Source organism: Coturnix japonica, chromosome 1 (assembly GCF_001577835.2).
Source record: "Coturnix japonica isolate 7356 chromosome 1, Coturnix japonica 2.1, whole genome shotgun sequence".
NCBI lineage: Eukaryota > Metazoa > Chordata > Aves > Galliformes > Phasianidae > Coturnix > Coturnix japonica.
The window spans coordinates 172,169,892-172,193,012 of NC_029516.1; the positions used below are offsets into that span (position 1 = coordinate 172,169,892).

The 23,121-nt window shown below is 42.2% G+C and overlaps 1 protein-coding gene across 16 annotated transcripts in view; it reads left to right on the top strand.

Annotated features, from left to right (window-relative positions):
• TENM4 (teneurin transmembrane protein 4) overlaps window positions 1–23,121 on the top strand; it is a 1,512,248-nt gene that overhangs the window by 1,350,235 nt on the left and 138,892 nt on the right. For all 16 annotated transcript variants that reach the window (XM_032442260.1, XM_032442267.1, XM_032442273.1 and 13 more), the window contains 3 exons: window positions 14,468–14,569; window positions 18,447–18,641; window positions 22,694–22,894. In XM_032442260.1, coding sequence (XP_032298151.1) covers window positions 14,468–14,569; window positions 18,447–18,641; window positions 22,694–22,894 — 498 coding nt within the window. The remainder of the gene's footprint in view (window positions 1–14,467; window positions 14,570–18,446; window positions 18,642–22,693; window positions 22,895–23,121) is intronic.

Below are 23,121 nucleotides of genomic sequence, written 5' to 3' on the forward strand. Positions count from 1 at the left end.
AGTGAGCAGCAAGCAGCTTTTGAACAGATTAAACAAAGATAGCCCGTGCTGTAGCCTGGGGCCAGTACGGACTGGACAGGATGTAAAGACATCCTCTACACTGCTGCTGGAGAGAAAGGCCCCACTTGGAGTTTGTGGCAAAGAGCCTCAGGAGAGCCGAGCCGAGCGCCCCTGGGATTCTGGAGTCGATCATATAAGGGGTCTGAAGGTGCTACACTCCAACTGAGAAGGAGATCTTAGCCGCCGTATGAGGGCGGTTCGGGGCTGCTTCCGAAGTAGTCGGGACTGAAACACAGCTCCTTTTTGGCACCTCGACTGCCAGTTGCTGAACTGGATGTTTCAAAGGACAGGTTCCTCCACCATCATGCTACTTGATGTCACTGGAGCAAGTGGATTACGCTGATTACACAGCGAGCGCGAATGGGAAACCTCAAGTCGTCCAGGAATCCTAGAGGTTAATCATGGACTGGCCTGAGATAAAAAGTTTGGAAACATCACCAGCAGAAGAGGTATCACGTGCTAAAGAGGCCCCCACCATACAACGAATTACCCGAAAAATGAAAAGAATATGCCCTATTCACTGACGGATCAATGTCGCATTGTAGGGAAGCATCGCCAATGGAAAGCTGCTGTGTGGACGCCCACACGACAGGTTGCAGAGGCCAACTGAAGGTAGGGAGAATCAAGTCAGTTTTGCAGAGGTAAAAGCTGTCCAGCTTGGCCTTAGATGGTGCTGAACGGAGAGGTGGCCAATGCTGTAATCTTTATACTGACTCATGGATGGTGGCAAATGCCTTTGGGGGTGGTTACAGCGGTGGGAACAAAATAACTGGCAACGGAAGGGGAAATCTGTTTGGGCTGCTGAACTAATGGAAGGACATTGCTTCCCGAACAAAAGAATATGGTTGTAAAGGTGCGTCATGTGGATGCACATGTGCCAAAAGTCGGGCCTACTGAAAGAACAACAAAACAACCATTCAGGTAGATAAGCTGCTAGAATTGAGGTGGCTCAAATCGACTTTGGATTGGCAGAATAAGGGCGAATTATTTCTAGCTCGATGGCTCATGAGACCTCAGGCCATCAAGGAAGAGACGCAACATATAAGTGGGCCAGAGACGAGGGGTGGACTTAACCATGGACGCTATTGGCGCAGGTTATTCATGATTGTGAAACATGTGCCATAATAAACAAGCCCAGAAGGATGAAACCTCTCTGGAGGAAGGGCGATGGCAAAAGTATAATATGGAGAGGCGTGGCAGGTTGATTATATCACCTTGCCACGATCTCGCAGTGGTAAGTGTTATGTACTCACTATGGTAGAGGCAACACTGGGTGGCTTGAAACATACGCAGTACCCCAATGCAACTGCTCGAAACACCAATTAGGTTTGAGAAACAAGTCCTGTGGCGACATTGGCACCCAGAAAGAATTGAATCTGATAATGGGACACATTTCAAAAATTCTCTTATAAATACTTGGGCCAAAGATATGGCATTGAGTGGATTTTATCATATTCCCTACATGCACCAGCTTCTGGTAAAATTGAACGATATATGGGTTGTTGAAAACTATGTTGAAAGCAATGGGTGGTGGAACATTTAAGCACTGGGAGAAGAATCTGGCAGAAGCACTTGCTGGTCAATACTAGAGGATCTGTCAATCGTGATGGTCCTAGTCAATCTAGCCCCCTACACACTGTAGAAGGAGATAGGTCCTGTTATACATGTAAAAGAACATGTTGGGAAAAGCTGTTTGGGTCCTTAGCTTCTGGAAAGGGCAAACCTATCGTGGAACTGTCTTTGCCCAGGGACCTGGGTGCACTTGGTGGGTAATGCAGAAGGATGGGGATGTTCAATGTGTGCCACAGGGAATTTGATGCTGGGGAGTTGCAGTAATAATTTTATGTATTATATATTATATATATATGTTGTATGTGTAGTGTATTTTAGTTATTATAGTTGTACATTTAGTTTGTTACATGCAATTCTACTATTTTAGCTATCACAATTTTACATATGTGTATATATATGTGTATATATGTATATATTAACCATGATGTAATAATGTAGAATAAGGGGTGGAATGTCATGGTTTTGTAATTTTGTAATTTTGCTATCAGTATTCCACATCATAACATCATGTCAAGTATGGATACTTCTGTTGAATGTGCAGTCCACAGAAGAAAGACTACATATCCCAGAGAACAACAGGAGTAACAATAAGTCACGAGACCAGGACTCTATATAATCTCGTTCCAGGCTGGAGTGCCCTCCTTCTTCTCTCGAACTTCTCGGAGAGTGGGAAGCGTTCCAGCCGTGTCGCCTAGAGTTCACAGTAGGCCTCTCGGTTTTCGGAGACTCTCTCTCTTCTGTTTCGTTCGATTTTGTTAGCCTTAATTATATTATATTGTGTTATCTTGTTTCGATATCATATTTAGTAAAATAAGTTTTTCCTCCTTAGATTGTCGCTGTTTTATCCCACTCCCCTTTTCCCCCTCCTTTCCAGGCCCCGGGGGGGGGGCGTGGGGTGGCTTCCCCTGTCACGGGCATAGGTAAATCTAAGTAACCCGTGACAGGAGCCCAAAGCAGGAGTGTGTCCCAGCACTGGATTTTATTGCCCTACAGAAGAGCCACAGCACTTATAGGGAACGCAGAGTCAGACTATTCATTTCAAATCCAGATATTATTTGTGGTGACCTTTTCCTCTCTGCAAGTGTCTAAAACAATTCTTACATAATTATCCTGCTTCCCAAGCCTTAATGGCAGGCAAAATTATTATTTCAGGATTCTGCTGTTCAAGACTGTAGGCATCTCTAATAAAGGAGAAATTAGGGACACATCTCAAAGATAATTAAATAATAAGAAGCCTGTAAAGGTCAGATACTTGGCTGTGAAATCTTCCACCACTGCTCTTTCCTAGCATGGCATATTTCTTCATTGATGCCCTGCAAGAAAAAGCCAGCAGCATAAATTTGTAGTGTGTGAAGTTGTTTAAATTAAAGCAGGGATGGAGTCACTCATTTGACATTAGACTTCAGCTTTTGCTTGTTGTTTTGTTCTGGCTTAGTTTGTATAGGTACGCTCCTCTTTCAATAGGGCTAAATGACTACAAGTGATAATTTTGGATGGGAAAAAATGGAGACACAAGCAGACACGTGGATGGACTGGATGATCTTGGAGGTCTTTTCCAACCTTGGCGACTCTATGATTCTATGATTTATATTGTTGTACAGAGGAGATGAAACCGTGTTTGTGAAAAGTTGTTTGAGTGCCAATAAGCATTCGCTTCAGTAGAAGTTAGGTGTCAGGACATCTCCAGTGATCAGGTTTTAGCTGGCTTTGGTTGTGCTTCAATTTAATAGGGGGAAAAAAACCCAAATCATAAGTAGATCTGTCATTTTGATTTTGCTACGTGTGTATTTAGATGGGCTGGTGGTAGCTTTGCACTTGCTGTTTGCAGGGTGCTGTTTCCAGGCAGCAAGTTCTCTTGATCCAACAGAGCTTGTACAAAAGGTTTATTGATTGGGGTAATTACTTCAGTTTTAGGGTCAGGGAATGGTTTACTTAATACTGAAGTTAAAGCCTTTTCCTTTCTTTCTGTTATTTCTGTCCCTTTTTTTCATTCCTTTTTTCAGATCAGCAGAATTCTGCCTTAACAACACAGCATACAGAGGTACCAGAGGGTTTCTGGAGAAACATGCAAAGCAGTGTATATGGGTTTTGTTTTTGCACTTTTGTATATAGCTCTTTCCATGCACCCCACACTGCATGCTAACGCAAGCAGAGCTTGTTTTATCCCTGCCTTATATTCCTGAGCTGCTGGGGCAGCTCTGTGCAGGCTTTTCTTTCCATGAACGCTCCCCTGCTAAAGCACAGTAATAAGTTGTGGGAGTTACACGTCCACTTTTGGCAAACAAAGCGAGAACCCTTTCTGTGCTCCAACAGGCTATTTTAAGACTTCGTTTTCCAAAGGCTGTATTTAACTGTATTTACGTGCACACATTTAATTGACCACATGAGAGAACAGCAGCCAACAACCTCAGCACCTCAGGAGCCACCAATCTCCCTTTTCACACGGAGGCCAGGGGGGATGCGGACATGGTCTGTGCAGTAACTCCTGGCATATGTTGACTTTTAAAATGATAACAGCTGCTCTGTGTATTAGATGTGTGGCTGCTTTCTTTATCTAAGTGCTACAACAGTCTCAGAAAGAGAGTTAAATAAATTAGGTTAAACTGATTTCTGGCTCAGAGGCTGGCTGGGGGCTCTGCAAGGGAATATGCCTTGACCAGGTTTGTGCAGCAAGTCGCTACAGGCTGGAACAGAGCTGTGCATTCTGCTTTCTCTTTGGCATTTACCTGAGCGCAAACTTGTAATGGAAGGGCATCTCTGTGGGGTCAGGATTGGGACTGACCCTGTTTATTCTCTTTATTCATGATCTGGACATGGGGATTGAGTGTACCCTCAGGGAATATGTAGATGACACCAAGCTGGGAGTAACTGTTGACCCATTTGAGGGTAGGAGGGCTCTGCAGAGGGACCTTCACAGGCTGAGTTGCTGGCCTGAGGTCTATGGGATGAGCTTCAACAAGAGTAAGTGCAAAGGAGCTGTGAGGGGTCTGGAGCACAGGTCTCATAGGGAATGGCTGAGGGAACTGGGATTATTCAGTCTGGAGATAAAGAGGCCCAGAGGAGACCTTATCACTTTCTATAGCTTTCTGAAAGGAGGTTTTGATGAAGTGGGGCTTGGCCTCTCTCCCAGGTAACAGTGAAAGGATGAGAGATAATGACTTTAAATTGTGTTGGAGGAGGTTCAGGTTGAATGTTAGGACAAATTTCTTCTCAGAAAGAGTGGTGATACAGTGGAACAGGCTGCACAGGAGGTGGTGGAGTCGCTGTCCCTGGGAGATGTTCAAGAGCTGTGGAGATGTGGCACTGAGGGACATAGTCAGTGGGCATGGTGGGGTGGGTTGATGGTTGGACTGGATGATCTTAGTGGTCTTCTCCAACCTTAATGATTCTATGATTCTTTGTTAAGGGGCTGATCTGACAAAAGGCCCAAAAGACACTCAAGCCCTTCTGTAACACTGGGTGTCACACTTGAAGTTGTGCTCATAGCACCTGTCTACAGCATGCTTGAACCTCTCATGTCAGCCATTCCACACAGTGCACCCCTGTTTTTCAGGATGGATGCATTTGCTAAAGACTTCATATGAAATGAAACTTAGTCTTCGGCGCACTCAAAATGATAATATTGCCATGGTTTTGGGGCATTTGTTTTGACCAAATGTTTTCACATCTGAGGTCCTTTTTGTGTGTATGCAAGACTGGTTTGCATTCTTTTCCCTACAGTACACCAACATACAACATCGTTTAAAATTAAACTCAAGGCCAGCTTTAGCCTTGCCCCAAGCTGCAATAGCAGAAATTCTAATGTACTGAATGCAAAGTAACTTCCAGCTTGCTAGTGCAGCTCCAGAAGTTGAACCCTGAAGGCTGAATAATTGTTGTTTCCTGTATTCATTTGTAACAATTTATGAGGGTAGGAAGGACCAAAAATAAAATATTTTTTTTTTTTTGCATTCCCTTGGGCAAATTGGGGATATGAGAGTTTCACTTACTGGAGCGAAATTCAGGTTTAAAAATATTCCAGCTGCAAAGAAGAAAAGCAGGGAAGGAAAGGAGCTTTCATACGGTTCTTTTTGGATTTCCACAGCCTTGTCGTATGTAGTAGGCACTGAAGTTACCATTCTTTTAAGGTGCATCTTAGAAAGTGGAAGATGACAGCTTCAGTCCAAGGGCTAGTTTCTCTTAAAATCATCCATTGGCATTTTCCACCAACTGATTTCTAACCTGTGACACATTTTAGGTGATTAAAGAGAAAGGGTTGTTTTTTTTATTCTTGGTATAGTCAGTAGGCAATTCTGTGAGAACTTTATTTCATTGCTCCTTTCGTGCTTTTAGCATTGCTCACATACTCAGGGAAGAAAACAGTGTTCTCTGTGTATCGCTATGAACTGCAGAAATACATTAGCAGGCTCTTTTAAAAGGTGCCTTTATTCTGATCCCAGTGAAGGAGATTTTACCATTAACTTAAATGGTAGTATACATAGAGCAATGGCCAAGTGCTTTTGAAATCCCATTACACCTTGTGATTTCAACCATCTGATAGCTTTATATTGTAAGGCATTCTGCACTGGAAAGATTTCTTAAAAAGGAAGCCGTAAGAGAAAGGAATGAACCAGTGAGATAAAGTTCTCTCTCCAAGGGGAAACCAAATTCAGACCAAATGTGGTATAGGCTTCTGAAGCAAGCAGGCTTTTTCTGCTCATTATTTACTCCCCACACAATTCCCACTCGGTCCCACTTTCTGCAGAACAGAAGTTCAAAAATAATCTACGTGCAGCTGGGTTTGGAGTTGGATGTGCCTGAAATAGTGTGAGAAGGACTGATGTTATTGTGGCGGGGCCATTGGAGTATCTGGATGGATGTCTCAAGCCAGGCCATAGAAACAGAAGTGCAGACATCTCAAGGGAAGCTGTGCTCACATGATGTACTGTCAAATTTGGCAGAGTCAGCAGATCTTGATGGTTTCAGTAAACGATTCAAAGCGATGCTGAATGCCAAACTTTTAGTGCTTCACCATCACCTTTTAAAACAATCCGGACTCTAGAGGCACTGCTGGTGAGGTTTACACTCTCTTCTGATGGAGATGTATGGTACCTGCTGTTGGAAATGGCTTTTTATTTTTTAAGTGATAGGGGGAGAATAACGTGCTATTGAATACTGTGATTATTGTGCTTCACTCTGACTTTCCAGAGCCTGGATTGACTTAAGGAGCTGAGTAAAAAGACTACCTGCCTGTTGCCCTTTGCCTCATTTAGCATCCTGATACATCCATGTGAAGGTTAGAGTTCCATTGGGATATTAGAGCAAAACAGGGTTATCTGCATGGATCTTTAATTAAAACAGACCTCCCAGCCTTCAGGAAAAGCAAAAATAGTCAAAATCTGGCACAACATCAAGTGGCATTAGCAGTATCAGCATCGCACTGGGTGCCCTACAGAAGAGGAAACTGTGAAAGAGCACTCAAAATTAATGAGTGAGTTTCCATGATGCTGTCAAGACTATCACATCCCTGGCTGCCAGGTGTGGATTACTTGAGCTAGAAATATAAAAGCCCTATAAAACACAAATGAAGTGAAAAAATCGAAATCTCAGCAGGTGAGGATGTGCCATAAGAAGGAATCGGTCCTTGCACGTTTCTGTTTGGAAAGGAAGAGGTGAAGCAAGAGCACGCCGGACCCAGCATTTTCACATTTCCTTTGTTTTCAGAGCCTTATTTTTTTTCTTCTTTATTATTATTTTTTTTTATTTGGCTCAAAATGTCAAGCCTGATATTTCAGATACCTGAAGCGTGTTTTATCCCCTCTCACCTCCACGTCTCTCTTGGCATTGTTATCACGATTACAAGAGCAGGTGACAGTTCTCTGGGCTTACAATCCTACCTACCCTGCAGTGAAATCCAATTGAGTAGCATCATTTCTTTGAAAAATAAACAAGGCTGCAAGCTCTGCAACTGGGAAGTAAATTAAATGCTAGCTTGCGTTCACAGAGCTTCAGAATCTTCTTTGCCTTTCGTGTTATACTGCCTGAGTTCCTATTCAAATTACTGCTAATACAGTCAGGGCAGTGACAGGGGGCATTTTTGTGAAGGAGAGACGTTATTGCAGTGAGCTTGCAGGTGACAGCTTTATCCTGGACAAGCGCTGGGTCTTGAGCAATATAGAGTGTGGCTTGCTAAATCTGAGCTGGTGCAGCAGCACAGGGTAAGGTGAAGTGATGCAGAGTCCTTCGCCCTCCCATGAGATGTAATTCATTGCAGTGTGAGAGGGATTCTGTGCTCTCCTCATGGCCCCTTTGCACTGCTGAGGCTCACACAGGGGATTTCAAGGTTAGATAGGAGCCGAAGGGTCTAATTACCTGCTGCCCTGCTCCACCTGCATTGCAACGCATCTTCCTTAGCTGGGGGAACATGGCAAGTCAAAGAATAGGCCCGTGGAACTGTTTCTTCCTGTATATATTTATTTGATATGGTCAACAATTCTCTAAATATTTGCTCAGAAGTAATTTTATTTCAAATTATTTTTTATCTACTTACTTTTATAAAATCAGTGCATCCACATAAGGATGGAAGGTTATAAGGAAAGGCTTTTATTTTGTAGATACAGCAACTTCCTGCAGGCTTCATTTATTTTGTCACTAGCACAAAACAAAACGTTTTGGGGCCATTACTCGTGCAGAGGGGGATTAGACTACTCAATGAAGGGGCCAAACAGCATAAATAATACATAAATTAAAAAAAACAAACAACCCTTCTCTTTTATTCTCATCTCACTTTTCATATTTTGCATTCTCATCAGCAAAACAAGTTTCTTATTCTTTGAACCTCTGTTCCAGAGACTGCTATTAACACCAATTCATTGAAGTCCAATTTCTTTACTGTTGTGCTTTTCCTCCATGTTTTTGCTGCTAAATGGTGCCAGTCCCAGATCAGCTCCTTGAGGCTATCAAAGGAAGTGGTTATGTTTGAATTCATACAACCACACCACACTGAATGGTTATTTAATCAGTTCTTAGAAAGCCATCCTGGTGCTTATTAACTCCCTGGAAAGCTACTGTCTTCAATTGCCAGCCAGATAACTATTTTTTCTTTGCCAATAGATACTTGCCTCTAAATGCCTAGGGAATGATGATGCTTGGTGGCAAATGTAGGCTATAAAATATTTAGCTTTAACACACAATTGTGTTACTGCAGCCTCTAATAGGATTTGGTGTCAGGCAAACATCTGCCTTGGCCTCTGGCCCAAAGATACAGAAACAAGCTATTAAGTTTGGTCTTGCATAGTAAATAAATAAGATGGGTATCTATTAATGTGCCTGTGCCACTGACTGGCAAGCATGGGCAAGTGTCTAAAAAAGAAGTCCATCAGGAGGCCAACCATTTGTCTGTCTTTTTAATATGTTTATTGTATTTCACATGGATCCCATTAATCCATGTAGGTAATGGTAAGCCAGACCATTATCCTGGGAGCTCTGCCGCTGCCACGAGTTTGTGATATCAAGCACGTGGTGCATTTGTCTGCTATTACCAGCCTGAAAACATGGGAATGGTAACAATTAGCAATTTCCTACTGAGCTCATTGATATCGTTCAGTGACAGATAGTATAATGTGAAATCTAATTGTGGGTATGGGCAGCATCATGCCAGTTTATAGCTTCTCACAGGGAAAGTGGGGATTGCACTGGGAAAGCAGGCAATAAGGTAAATATTTCAGCCAAATTTACCTTAAGATCTACCAGCTGTGAGATTACTCATCCCAAAAAAATACCCCCAGAGAAAGCAGCAAATATCCCAAAGAATCGTCAGCAGTTGTAAGACAGTGTGGTGCATGCTGGTTTGCTCCAGACAATGATCTGGTGTCCTCTTTCATTATTAAACCTCCTTAAAGAGTACTTCAGAAGGGTTTTTCACATGGAGAAATGTGTTTCACACGTACCAAACCATTGAATCATGGACTCACAGAGTGACTTACGTTGGAAGGGAATTTAAAGCTGATCCAGTTCCACCCCGTGCCATGGGCTGGCTGCCCCCACCAGACTGCAGAGCCCCATCCAGCTTGGCCTTGGGCATCCCCAGGGATGGGGCACCCACAGCTTTCTGGGCAGCAGTGCCAGGGACTCGCTGCCCTCTGAGTAAAGAATTTCTACATAACATCCTGGAGCCCCGGGCCAGGATGTATTACCCCAAATGGGGCCTCACAAGGGCAGAGCAGAGGAGGACAGTGCCCTCCCTGCCTGCTGTCACTTCTTCCATCTCTCATCTCTATTAACCTGGCAACACCTTTGTACATCTTACTTCTCTCGACTGAGGTAGGATGAACAGGGGTAAGGAATAATTGTGTACCTCAGACAAGACTGTTCTCCAGAATGAGACAGTGTGGGTCTGCAAGTAGCATGTCTCATTATGTCACTCAATCCTTCTCTCAGCAGAGATCTGCATGTTTACAATATTTATTCAGGATATGACTTGTTTTTTTCAGTTGCTAATTAGATTTAGAAGCTGGCAGGACAATTACTTCCATACGCAAGCTTCTGCAGTCTCCATCTGAAGCCACACCGCCTTGAGTTTTGCTCATCTATCCCCAGCGTGAGCTGTTTGCTTCCAGGAGGTTTGCTCCTCCTGCTGTTTGTTGTTGGAAGATGGCAAGGAAGCTGCATTTTCAAACTTCTATTAGGACATTATAGCACAATCATGTGAAAGCATCATGCGTGTCTGACCTTCCAATTTATAATCTTTGCCCTTCCCAGCTGGTGACAATCAGATTATTTCAGAGATTTGGAAGCCAAGAGAAAGCTGTGGGAGTCAGACTGAAAACAGAGAGCATATATCTTTCTCTGAGAAAGGACTGTCGTGGTCTCGCGGTGAACTTTAACTCTTAAAAACAAAACAAATAATTGTCATGACTCTCTGAAGCAATTCCCATGGTGCCATTCATAAAATGCCACATGGAGTTTTGTGTGGATTGGGAAATATCAATATTATTACTTGTAACAGCGTACAGAATAAGATATAGAATAGAAACTAGAGGTTGGCCTTTACTGGGCTTCATTTTTGACCAGTGTTTTTTCACTGGTATTCATTGATAGCTACATTGACTGTGCTTGTTCTTAAAAGACATTCTTCCAGATAGTAGCTTTGTGCCTGTAGCTTAGGGACTGCCTGGAATTTAAATTCTATCCCATCTATCTTCTATGCTCCATTAAATGATATCTTAGCTAAGTCCTTGCATCTGCACAAAATACCTAACTTTGTCCATTTGCCTCTTCATGCTTTCTAGGGTTCCCCCAGCTGAGTTCTCAGTTCTAAATCTCCCATAACATTCCATTTAATTTGAATGTAAGGGATTGGAACGGTGTATGTGCATGAGTGTATATGTGTGTACATATCAGAAGGGCCAGAAAAGCAAGGCAGCTTTCCATCTAAGACTAAATTCAGCCTTGGGCTGAAGACAGAGGTTTTTATCAGATCTCTGGTGACCATGATTTACTAATGCCTGCAGTGCTCAAAGTGAAAAGAAATTCCAAGTCATGATCTTATCTAAGAATATAAATAGAAGCATGCTCAGAATTTTGCAGACTTGTTGCTCACAAGCCGTTTTGTTCTCATTAGTTCTGCAGTTAGTGAGAAAAAGGCAGGTTCATTTAATGCTTCCTTTCTGACAGTACCTTTTAAGGTGCTGTAGCAGCTTTGGTACAAGAATACACTGCATGTATCTTCATCATTTTTTTGGGTTTCTTCTCAACAGTGAAGAACTTTTGGGAGTTTACAAAGACCTTAATTGCCCTGAGTCACACCAGGCAAGTTAGTATTCTTAGCAGCTAAGGAAGTGCTCCAGCAACAGGATGGGGAGAATTTCTTTTCCTCTTCAGTTCATTTTGTCCCTATCAGTCAGGTTATTCTGGGGCAAAGTGGGTGTACACAAAATTAGAGCTTACTGGAAATGCTACCAAAATAATCAGAGACAGTAGAGAGGTAGAATAAAGGGTTTTAAAGAGCCTCACTGTCATATCGTGATGATTTGACAGTTGGACTTGATGATCTTAGTGGTTATTTCCAACCTTTACGATTCTATGATTAATAGTGAAGGGTTGTCAAAGCATGATTTAAAGTTACCAGGGTGCTTCAGTGAAGAAGTTACAGTGGGTTTCTTTCACCTGTCTTTATTCCTTTTGGTTAGGCTGCAACGTGGCATGATGCAATTAGGGCATACTTGTCAGGGGAGGAAAGGAGCACAAACAGAGTGAAGTTCATTGAATGGATTCACTTTAAGAGTCAGGAAAATACAGTTAGCTAAATAAACTGCATTCCTTTGGTAATTCAGAGCTTTTAGATCCCGTTATACATAGATAATCTGTTGAACGATTTGTTGGATTTACCCTATAGTAGACATATGCATGATATCCTGAGTCTTTCCAGTCATGTAGGCATCAAAAGTACAAGTACATTAACTGAACCACAATGGAAATGCAATACAATGGAAAGTATTATTTCCAGTGACAAAGATTACCCTTTAGCCAATGGAACAGCTGCTGTACTAGATGCCACTTTACTTTTCAGATGTTTCTTTAATTTGTGGGGGGTTTTAATGTTATTTTGCATAAATACTATTATTTTACATACATACGCCAAGAAAGTTTTGTAGATATTTCGCTTCTTTTTAAGGTCTTGATTTAATCCTTTAATGCAAGAGCTTGAAAACAAACTGGAGTTTTCAATATGCCATAGGTGTTGTCATGACACAGGGTGTCTGCCCTGCATCAAACACTGACGCAGGTATCCACACTGACTTCAGAGGTCAGACACATGTAACCTCACCCCAGTGTTCCTACAGCTTGCAGACCCCAGCCCAGAGTGACAGCGTGATGGTGAAGTTTCCCCAGCCAAGTACTGCACAAATGCAGAATAACATAGTCCTGCTCCTGCTCCCATTTTTCAGGCAGGAAAAACAATTCACATTTTGGGAGAAAAGGAGAAAAGGATCAGCTTTTTTTTTTGCTACAGCTGTTAAATCTGCTTGCCCATCTCATTATGTTGCTCTGCAGCTCTCACAGTCTATAAGATCCCTATTTGTGAAAGCGTGTGTGTGCATCATTAAGTAATTTTGCTTTCTACATTTCTAGATACACTTCTTGAGAAATGGGCAAAAAGGCTTTCAAGAGAAAAAAGACCTGAAGCAAAATCACTTTTAGTTTTCAGCAGCAAAATTAAAGCATCACAAAGTCCTGAAGATCATATAACTACAGGCTTATGTTATCTTTTAATTTGTGTCTCTACCTGCTGTTAAGTGAGAGATGGTACAATTGACTATCTGTAAATACGCTCAAGTTTGGAGCTGCTATTACTTGTTTACTGTAGGAAATACAGCAGCTGCTCTGCGATTGGGATAAAGGCGGCAGATCTTGTAGCCAACATGCTGGGATTGTGTATCTGTACACTGTACAGCAAATATGAGCTTAGCCAAAGTGCTAGAAAACTGGTGGCGCTTTCTTGTGCCTGCCTGTCTGCATGGAGGTGTCTGCTTGTGCAGAGTTTTCTGCCAAGACTTAAAGCATAAATGCTTGGAACAGTTTTCATTATTTAAGCCTGCTGTTCCCTTTTTTGAATGATTAAATTATAGTATGTCCTTTAAAATGTCCCTGAGAAACCTGTGTTGTTCAGAGAACGCCCATTCAGAAACAGCCTTCCTTTCATTCCCAATTAGAAGCTAATCTGCACATCTCTATTGCAGCTGTTTCTTTTCACTTACACCCAAAGGAAGTTCACAAATATCTTTGCTACCACAAAGCACTCATGAAGTGCGTGAGGAAACTGCAGTCATCACTCACATAGCCAAGATTTCCACCCTGCTCCATGATAGATGCACCGCTGCTGTCCCTCCTGTATAACTGAATCCAGTTTTAATCGGATATGCATCCCCCCCCCCCACAAGGGAGAACATAAAATAATAGCGTGGAATGAACTACAGTGTTCCATCACCTTCCCAAGGCCCTGTCGCATTTAATCGCTGCTTGCTTACAGTTTAGTGGAGAAAACGATTTTCATCCTTTTTGAAAAGTGGTGTTTACCAAAAGACGCCTTCCTTTGCTTTTTTTTTTTTATTAAAGGAAGATAAGTTTTAGCCCAAATATTCCAAACTGTCCTCACAATAAGATAAAAGTGCTGGATATCGTTTTGCTTACCTGTTAACTTTCCATGGAAGATGAATAGCCCCTGTTTTTCCAAAGTCAGGAGATTTAAGATGCTAACTAGAAACAGAAGAAAGACTGGAGCAGTCCCATTCACGTTCCACTGAGATAGAATGTTAGCCCCAGCTCTTCAGTCTGTTTGTATAATACTGTAGAAATAATCCATCAAATGCAAGCGGACAGGATGAACCAAGTGGCTGCCACCAGTGAACTTCATAGGGGAATACATCTATCATAAATCATCTGTGTTGGGTGCAAAGAAATGCCCCATTTCACTTTTTCCACTCAACAATATCAGACCAAAAATGCATGTTCTGCCAGATCTGTGTTTATTGTTTCTCTCTGGCACATTCAGCAAGGGAGAATGGTCAGTAAAATAAACAGGGTGAAGAGTTCTCAGGTCCTGAGCGAGGAAAAACCTCAGAGGGTGCTGAGTGGCTGTGGTTTTGGCCATAGAGTTTGCAGTCCCTATGCACTGATGTGAGATGTTGATCCACCTGTTGCTATGAATGGATGAGCTCCCATTACAGGAGCTCAAGGCTGATGCTTCTATTCCTAGCTGCAATGGTTGTTTAGAGGTTTCAGCTGTTCTGCCATCCAGAACCCTCCCAAACTCAGTAGTGTTTTCTTGCCTAATCTAACTTTTGTTTCTTTCCAGAATCAGTGGATAATTGTCCTAGTAATTGCTATGGGAATGGAGACTGCATATCTGGGACTTGCCATTGCTTCCTTGGCTTTCTGGGCCCTGACTGTGGTAGAGGTAAGAATTTCCTTGATTAACTCTTTGCTCCTCTCCTCCTGTTATTTTTTCTCTTCGTCAAAGTTACCTTCATGCCTTTGCACATTGTCAACTGCACATTACCAAGCCTGGGTCTGCTGCAGGAGAACAGAACCAGGTCAGATCTGTGGGTTTTTTTTTCACTTGTCATGAACAACAAGGTTCATGACAAGTGAAACAACAAGGTGACCCTCTGTCTGTGCATGGACAGGCAAAACATCACAAGAGGAATTTTCCCTCTGGGAATTACTTTAGAAAACATGACTTAAAAATCTGGCATTGCTGTTTATTTGGCAGACTTTTCCATCACCTTATGGTGTACCATTTTAATACTTTGTTTTAAGATACTGATTGTAGGCCACGTTAGTACATTTTTCATTGCTGCAGGGCTTGCAGGATGGGCTCCGCTATGCCTGATGGCTGTGGGGAGCATGGGAGGGAGCAGAGCAATGGGAGGCAGGGCTGGGTGCTTCAGCCAGAGTGGAAATACTGGGATGCCTTGGAAAGGAGGCTTCCCCAGCAAACAGTACAATACATTTTTCTTCTCAAGTGAAAAGTATTTTTTAATAAATCGTTTTGGAAGGATTTTCACTCGACCTGAAATTTTTAGGTTAGTTAAACATTTAAAAAACAAACTGAATCACTTTCAATAAGAACTTGTTACAGACAGAAAAATCTAACGTCACACGTGGAAAATGCCAGAATGCTGTGCTTCAGTCTTTTCAAGGTCTTTTTTTGGCTGGAACAGTTGAACAGACGCAGCGCAGATTTATAATTCAGTGTATGGGGGGATAATGCAAAAAGTCAATGCCCACACAAGGAGCTGTGCTAAGGCAGCAAGTCAGGCCTTCACCCCAGCCCATTGCTTTGTCTGGGAAGAAGGCTGGGCTCCTTCCCAAGAGAGAAATCTAAACTCTGTCCAACCCTACATCCGCTCCCACTCCCACTGAGGTCTGCTGTGCCTGTGTGAGGCTGGGGGCCACGTCCCTGCAGCCCAGCCAGGAGATAAGGCCGATTGCACACCCCTCATGCTGGGCCCCGGCTGAACCCCAGTAGTGTCTTGGGGGTCATGGCCCAGTAAGATGGATGTGGCTGTCTGCATCCCCAAGAGCTCTGAGTCTGAGCAAGCAGACTTCTTGCTGACTCAGGCTGGGCTTGGTTTGCATTTCCAAGCTCCTTTTTAAATCCATGCAGCTGGAAACAAAAGGAGTTTTGCCATCTCTTGCACCTCGTGACTTCAGCTAGGGGCAGAAGTTCGGGGTTTGTTCCCCGAAGGCTCCCTGCAGAGTCAAGGCAGAATGAAAAGCTCCTTCACTGTCAGGCAGAATATGTAAACTTTTAGTCTGAATCAGGGGAGCTTTCCTCCTTTCTTGGTTTCCCTGTACTCCAGTTAGGCCACACGAGTGTCTCCCGTTTCACACTGCTGCTTACTCTGGCTAATATGAACACACCTGATTGATCTGAGCTCCTATCACTGTTATTTTTGTGAAGATAGACAAATACTTGGAGTGTCAAAATGCAATTTGCATGTGCACTTCCACCCTGAAGGCTTGTTCAATGGGAGCTTGCCATGAGCTTAATATACGAGGGTCCCAACGTTGGGTTTCTTATAGTTTTCAAGGGTTTTGACCTAAACATCCCTTCAAGGACAGCAACTGCAGCATAAGCAAGGCTGCTACAGGATCCGTCTGCAGCTGCGTGTCAGTTCCTGGATAGAGCAATAATTCTTAAGTTCTCTGTCCATACCAGGGTTTCTAGGTCACAGATTTCCTGGGCTCCTTTGTTCCCATTCAACCTTGCAATTCACCTCCCAAATCAGTGGGAAACTTTGGAACAGAAATATATACAGTTATGTTATTAACCAATTACATAATTGGTAAACAATACAACTGTAACTTTAACCAATTATTTTAAGCAACTTAAATGAGAGCAAATCACCAGTGATGTTTTCATGGGCATTTTGAAGGCCTCCTTGAACAATGTCTTTTTTTTCACACTGTCTATTTAGTAAAACAAATAAATGAATAATCTTGCTCTGTGATGCTAAACTTGAAGTGGTCTGCATTTGGGCTGTTGCTACCACACTGGAGAATTACTGTGATTGGGCATCTTAGATATCTGTTGAAATGGAATCTGAGCGATCAAATTAATTATGTATTATTATGTATAGAAAAAAGTTGCACAAGGGGCAGTGGAAAGAAATCCAGAAACCTCCTTTGTCTTTATTCGTTATGGCATGCTATAAAGGAGCTCTTTTTCTTCCCAATTGCCTTAACATTGGCACAGCACTTTCCAGCTTAGGCTGAAAGTATTCTCCAGTCTTATTGCAGACGGCCAGCAATTTATTTGATCTTGTACTGAGTGATCAGCTGTCCTGTCAGAAAACATGCAAGTCTTTTTCAGCAGCCTCTCACTGGTTAAAGGCAATTATTCTTTCTTCCTGTGGCAAAGAGCTGCTAAGGATCCTCTTCCAGTGCCTTGAAAGAGCAGGCTCCATTACTGAGCATTTGAAATTTGAGATAGGAGGGGGGAAAATTCCATCAGCCTAGCTGAAAAGTGAAATTACTGAGTGAATTTGCTGTGAAGCACATATATAACACAGTGTATCTTAAACAACTTATGTCTTATATTGTACATTATATTGCCTTGTATTCTCCTTGCAAATGATGCACACCACTGCAGTGTGCTTTCTTTAAAGTGAACAGAGCACTCCTTAGTAATAATAGTTGTCAAAATCCTTTCTCTTCTACATTTCTTTTATTATAGTTCACTGCATTTCAAACCAGTTTAACAGTCAGAGCTGATAATGCTTTTTATCGTACAGAGTGCACTATAATTCTGTAAGACTTGTCTATAATGATTAATGAAAACAGCACCGGATGGGCATTGCACATGAAGAGGTAGTAAGGGAAGAGAGGAGTGTTTCCCTTAACCACACTCATAGCTCTTTCTGCACATACTCAGAGCCAGGAGCGATGCAAAAGAAGAGCATTGAATTTATCACATGCTTAGTACAGGTGAATTAAGCAGTAGATGAGACTATTCTTCTCATATTTATCCTGTATAAAAATGTTAATTAATTGCTTTTGTGAGGGGCAAATGAGAAACTCAGCTGCTCTCACAAGAGGATGATGTGCAACAGTGAAGGAGAGAAATCTGAGTTGGGTATATGTCCTTTTGGTTGAGTTTCACTGAAAGCAATTGAGAACAGAACTTAAACAAGACAGAATTTCAAGGGACAGCAGACAGGAAGGTGTCTTCTGAGGGAAGCTTCCATGGATAAATCAGAACAGAGGACAAGAGGAGGCAAAGGTTGCAGCTGCAAAGAAAGGAAAAGGGAGCAAAGATGTTCAGAGAGGAGCCAAAGGAAGCCTAGAGAATGGCAGTTACCAAAGCTGATATCATGGAGGCTGGGGTTTGGTCCCTGTTGCCTTCTATCATGGGGAGCCAGATCTGCAGCAGAGGCTGTGCAGAGGCTGGCAGAAAGTCAGGAACAACGATAAGCAATTTAAGGTCAGTGGTGCTGCCAGAGGAGACACCAGTGTGTAGGGAAGTTAGAATGCCAGAAAGGTCTGAGGTTAGTTAGTGAAACAAGTATCGTAGACACAAAGCAAAGAGATGCTTTAACTCAAGAGCACTGTTTGTTTTAAACATTCATAAGAGAATGCAGTTGACAGCTGGGTGTCTTGCCTGTAAAATAATTGGTTTTGGCAAAGGAAAGAACAACATACCCTACTGAAAGAGTGTGTACAAAGAATATAAATCTGGACAAAGAATATAAACTGGACTCCTGTACTCTTTTTTAAAGTGAGAACTGTGTACAGTTGTTTTTAATGTTATTTCCATCATCTTTCCCCAGCGTCCTGCCCGGTGCTGTGCAGTGGGAATGGGCAGTACATGAAAGGGAGGTGCTTATGCCACAGTGGTTGGAAAGGAGCAGAATGTGACGTCCCAACCAACCAGTGCATCGATGTCACCTGCAGTAACCATGGGACGTGCATCATGGGGACCTGCATCTGCAACCCAGGGTACAAGGGCGAGAGCTGTGAAGAAGGTATTTGCAAGATACATTCAATTAGCCTTTGCTTCGGTTGTTGTTACGTAATTACATGGATGGAGGCAATTCACAATAGCACTGGCACTTAAGCAGAACAGTAATAGGCACCTTATGGATACAATAGATAGATGCAACATAAAAATGATATGTTGTAATAGCTTGTCATTAGCTATCATATTTGTTCAATAATTCAATGAAAGGCCATCAAAAGCTTCAGATAGACAAATCTAGTTGAAAGTCCAGAACATCTAATCATATGTTCAAATGTTCTTATTAAGGCATCATTTCCATTTACACAACTGAACATGTAATTACTTTTACAGTGCTTTCTTCTCTATTATGCTATGCCAAGTGATTTCAGTTGCTTGCATATACAAAATGGTGGTGTATGAAAGTCTTTGGTTCTTTAAAAGCTTAGAAATGCTCTGGACTTGAATTAAATTCTGCTTCAAAATCAGATATTATTTTAATAACTCTTTCATAGCTTTATATACATACATACATATATATATATATTTCTTACATGAGCCCCAAAACATTTTTCATTTACATTTAGATATGTGACTCAGAAATGCAATGCCTTTTAGCTCTTATCTTTTGTCTATTTGAGCAGGGAAGTCACCTGCCATCATAAACCTTTATCTTCCCCAGTCTGCGACTGCTTCTTATTGCTAACTGAGAAAGTGGGCAGTTTTGTAAGTGTACAAAGCATTTGGACAGTTACAAAAATGCATCCAGAAGTGTCTGATTTACAGAATACTCCTTGGTGCTTTTGAAAAATGTTCTCAGAATTCTGTGCAGAGGACCTGAAAGGTAATTATGTTTAAATTATGCTTCTGTAAATGCAGCTATAAGGCTTCTGCACCGCCTGGTAGAGTTGAGACATCAGTTTGATACGTGCGTAAGAGTCATTAGATCTTGAATTAATTTATTGTTGTCCTCATGCATGTGGGATAAAGGTTTCTCTGAAATGGCTTTTATGTTACAGACAATGGAAACAGGCTGAATTGGATTCAGACATTGGAATGGCATCTAATCTAGCAATCCCTTTCATGCATTTTGTGTGTAAGAGTGGGACATTTCTGATGTGCCACAGCTTCTCTGTCCATAGTGTTAGAGATGAAGACAACATCAGCTCAGTAACTGTAAGCCACCTCCTGAGAAAGCTGCACTCTGGCTTAAGAAGGCACAGTTCAATGAATTCATAGGGAATGCAAGCCCTAAAGATGGTGACTACTGAAGTGCCTTTAAAAAATCTCCGTAGATCTCATTAATTACAGGATCGTATCTTTACTGAATAAACAGAAATGAAAAAATACTTGTTTTGCCTTCAGCAAGGCACATTTCATGTGTGTAAATCACAGTAAGATTTGCCCTTTTTCTTACAGGAGCCTCTTTTCCCTGATCACATTCAAGCAGAAAAATCAGATAGCGCTCCGCTGTTTCATGCTGTCACTGTATCTGGGGACAGCATCAGTCCCAGTAGGGAACAACCTGAAAAAGAGCAAAGAACAAAGAGATTGTGATCTTCTTTAAGAGCTGTTTTGGACTTACCAGACTCTGTATTTGTTTCTCATATTCCAGGCCTAACTGGTATTGTGTTGTGAGGAGGGGTGGTAACTCGGTAATACGCCATGCGGGAAATCTTCACAATATATATACATTTATATATACAAACCTATATTTATTTAAATCTATTCAAAAAGTCAATTTATTCCATTTTTTAAATTGTTTTTACTTTTTAATTTCTCTTTTAAGAGCCACCATCTGGCATCGATTATGTTTTATTATTTCTCCATTCTTGTAGCTTCGCTCCTTACTCAGTGTTTAGAATGGGTTTTCATTCCAGTGTTTCTTCTGTCTTTTCCCCCCACAGAAGTTCGGCAGTGTTTATAAAGCACCAGCCAACAATCTTACAGGAGTTTTTCTTTTCTCCTTCCTCAGTTTATTGGACAATATTTTATAAGGCACGGGCTAAGCCAGCGAGATGTTAAGGGAGGGGAGCAAATTTAATCAGTGAAAAATGAGAAGTTACTCTTTGGGTACTGCAAAAAAAAAAAAAAACAACAACCAACCAACCTAATAACTCGTATGACCAATGAAGCATGAAGCATATTGGGGAACAGTGTAGAAGAGACTGTAGCCTTGCCTGCTGCATGATTTATCTTCTTAGCAAAGGTTCTGCACAAGGTTTAACTATAAATGGGGCATTTTCTAACCCAAAATTAGACCATTTGGGATGCTTTCCAAGCAGCAACACAGTTCTATGTAAAACTCTTGTTGTTGTTGTTGTTGCTGCTGGTTGTTTTGGTGGCTTTTTTTTAAGTGCAGGAGATTTTGTCAGCTCTGCCCTCCTGCCCTCATCTCTGCTTCTCTCAGTGTCTTCTCTCCTGAGCAGCTGAATTTGTCAAGCAGAACTCCCTAAAAATATAACATTGTACTCAAAGCCACTAAGCAATTGATGAAGAAGAAAGCAGAAGCCCCTAATCCTGTCCCAGGGCCGTTGAGCTGGTGCAGAAAGCTTAAAGAGATACAGCTAGTGAGGCTGAGATTAAAGTAGCCATTGTGTGTGACATTTTCTGAAAGGGCTCATTTCAACATGAAAAATGGCCTTGGGATTATGATAAATGGGGGGTTCTGACATGCACATTCCCCTCCTATAATCAGCTGTGCTGGAGCCGGGCTTGTGGATTGTCTGCCTCCCATGATGGAGCCCTCTGTAAAACTCACCTTTTTCCCAATTGACCTTCGGAGGGGATGATGAATTGCCTGGAGGTAGCCTCTTGTCAGTTAGCCTGTGATCTTTGTTCCCTATGTTCAAACCATCTGCTGAGAGCCTACAAGGCTGCAAGTCCCTTTTTTAGTCCTTTTCCTGCTTATTACTGCTGAGAAAGAACGGGGCCAGGGCTCCAAGGGTCTCATGCTAAAATTGGCACCTGGCTCCCAGCTCACTAGCACTGAAGGAGATTTATAGACTCATCCTTTCCAGCCTCTTACCATTTTCGAGAATTCTTCCAGCTATGATCAGGGCTCCAGGAATCAAAGAGAACTGAAAATGCTCTCACATGCCTTGGGATAGTAATTGCTGAGCCATTACTTGTCAGAGCGAGGAGGTTTTGCGAATCCAGAGAATTATCTGAGCAGCTGTTGTGTTTCTTTTTAAGGTTTCTGGATCTTCAGCAGGTCGTTGGGGTTCCTATTAGCTCTTGCAGGAAAAAATAGAAGCTGCAAACCTGCTGTATGTGCCATGGCCGTGTTCTGCTCTTCTGCATTTGAGCCAGGAGCTGAGCAGATTTCTTCCTGCTCCAAGCCAGGCTGGTGCTTGTCACTGATCCCCAGGGCAGTTTTGTTTTAATCCTTACTCCAAAAAGAGAGAGGATACATTTAACATGAAATGAATGTAACTGTCTGTAAAACCTGCATAGATCTCAGCGTATTCTTCAATTTAAGCATATGCTTTGCTGAATCAGGACATAAACTTCTGCTGAGTCTTTATGTAAAATTCACTCTCAGAAAACTGGAGCTCAGCTTTGAATTCATTAGTAAGTGTAGTTTAACATATTCAATAGAGTAAGTGGAGATGCAATACATGTACAAGAGAATATTATTCTTATTCTAACCTTAATTGACATTAGCCTGTTCTTACTTGGAAGGTTATTTATTACTGTGAGCCTGGATGAAAGAATGCATTTTATCGTGTATTTTTTTCTGTTTTTCATGTGTTTTACAATCATGGAATCGTTTGAGTTGGAAAGAACCCTTAAAGGTCATCTAGTCCAGCTCTGAATGGGGACACCCAAAGCTCCATCAGGTGCTCAAAGCCCCAACCAGCCTGACCTTGAATGTTTCCAGAGATGGGACATTTAGGTCTTATTCCAATTTGGGCATGGTATCTTCTCAAAGCATTTATTTTGTGCTCAGTGTGACTTTGCTTTCTGCTTGGAGCCTTGAGATACTGTAGAAGCAAGCTTCTGTAGACTGCAAGCTGATCATTTATTCTTCTGAAATTTACTCCCTTTGTCTGCTTTCCTTTTCTTTCTTACCCGTAGTGGATTGCATGGATCCTACCTGCTCGGGACGAGGAGTGTGTGTGCGCGGAGAGTGCCACTGTTCTGTTGGCTGGGGAGGAACCAACTGCGAGACCCCAAGAGCCACGTGTCTGGACCAGTGCTCTGGTCATGGGACCTTCCTTCCCGATACCGGCCTCTGCAGCTGCGATCCCAACTGGACTGGCCACGATTGTTCAATCGGTAACGTCAGCGAAGACTCGGGTTGTTTTTTGGTTTATTTAAACTTTGTAAAATATTCAGACTCAGGTCTGCTGATGTAGCGCTACAAATGTGTTCCTGTAAAGCTCATGTAGGGCATGCCTGGAAGCAGAAATGCCATAGCTCAACTACATAAATAATTCTGCTTCTATAGCTGAGCACAGAGCAATATAATAAATAACCCCATTAAAGCCACGTAGGCTTGCTGT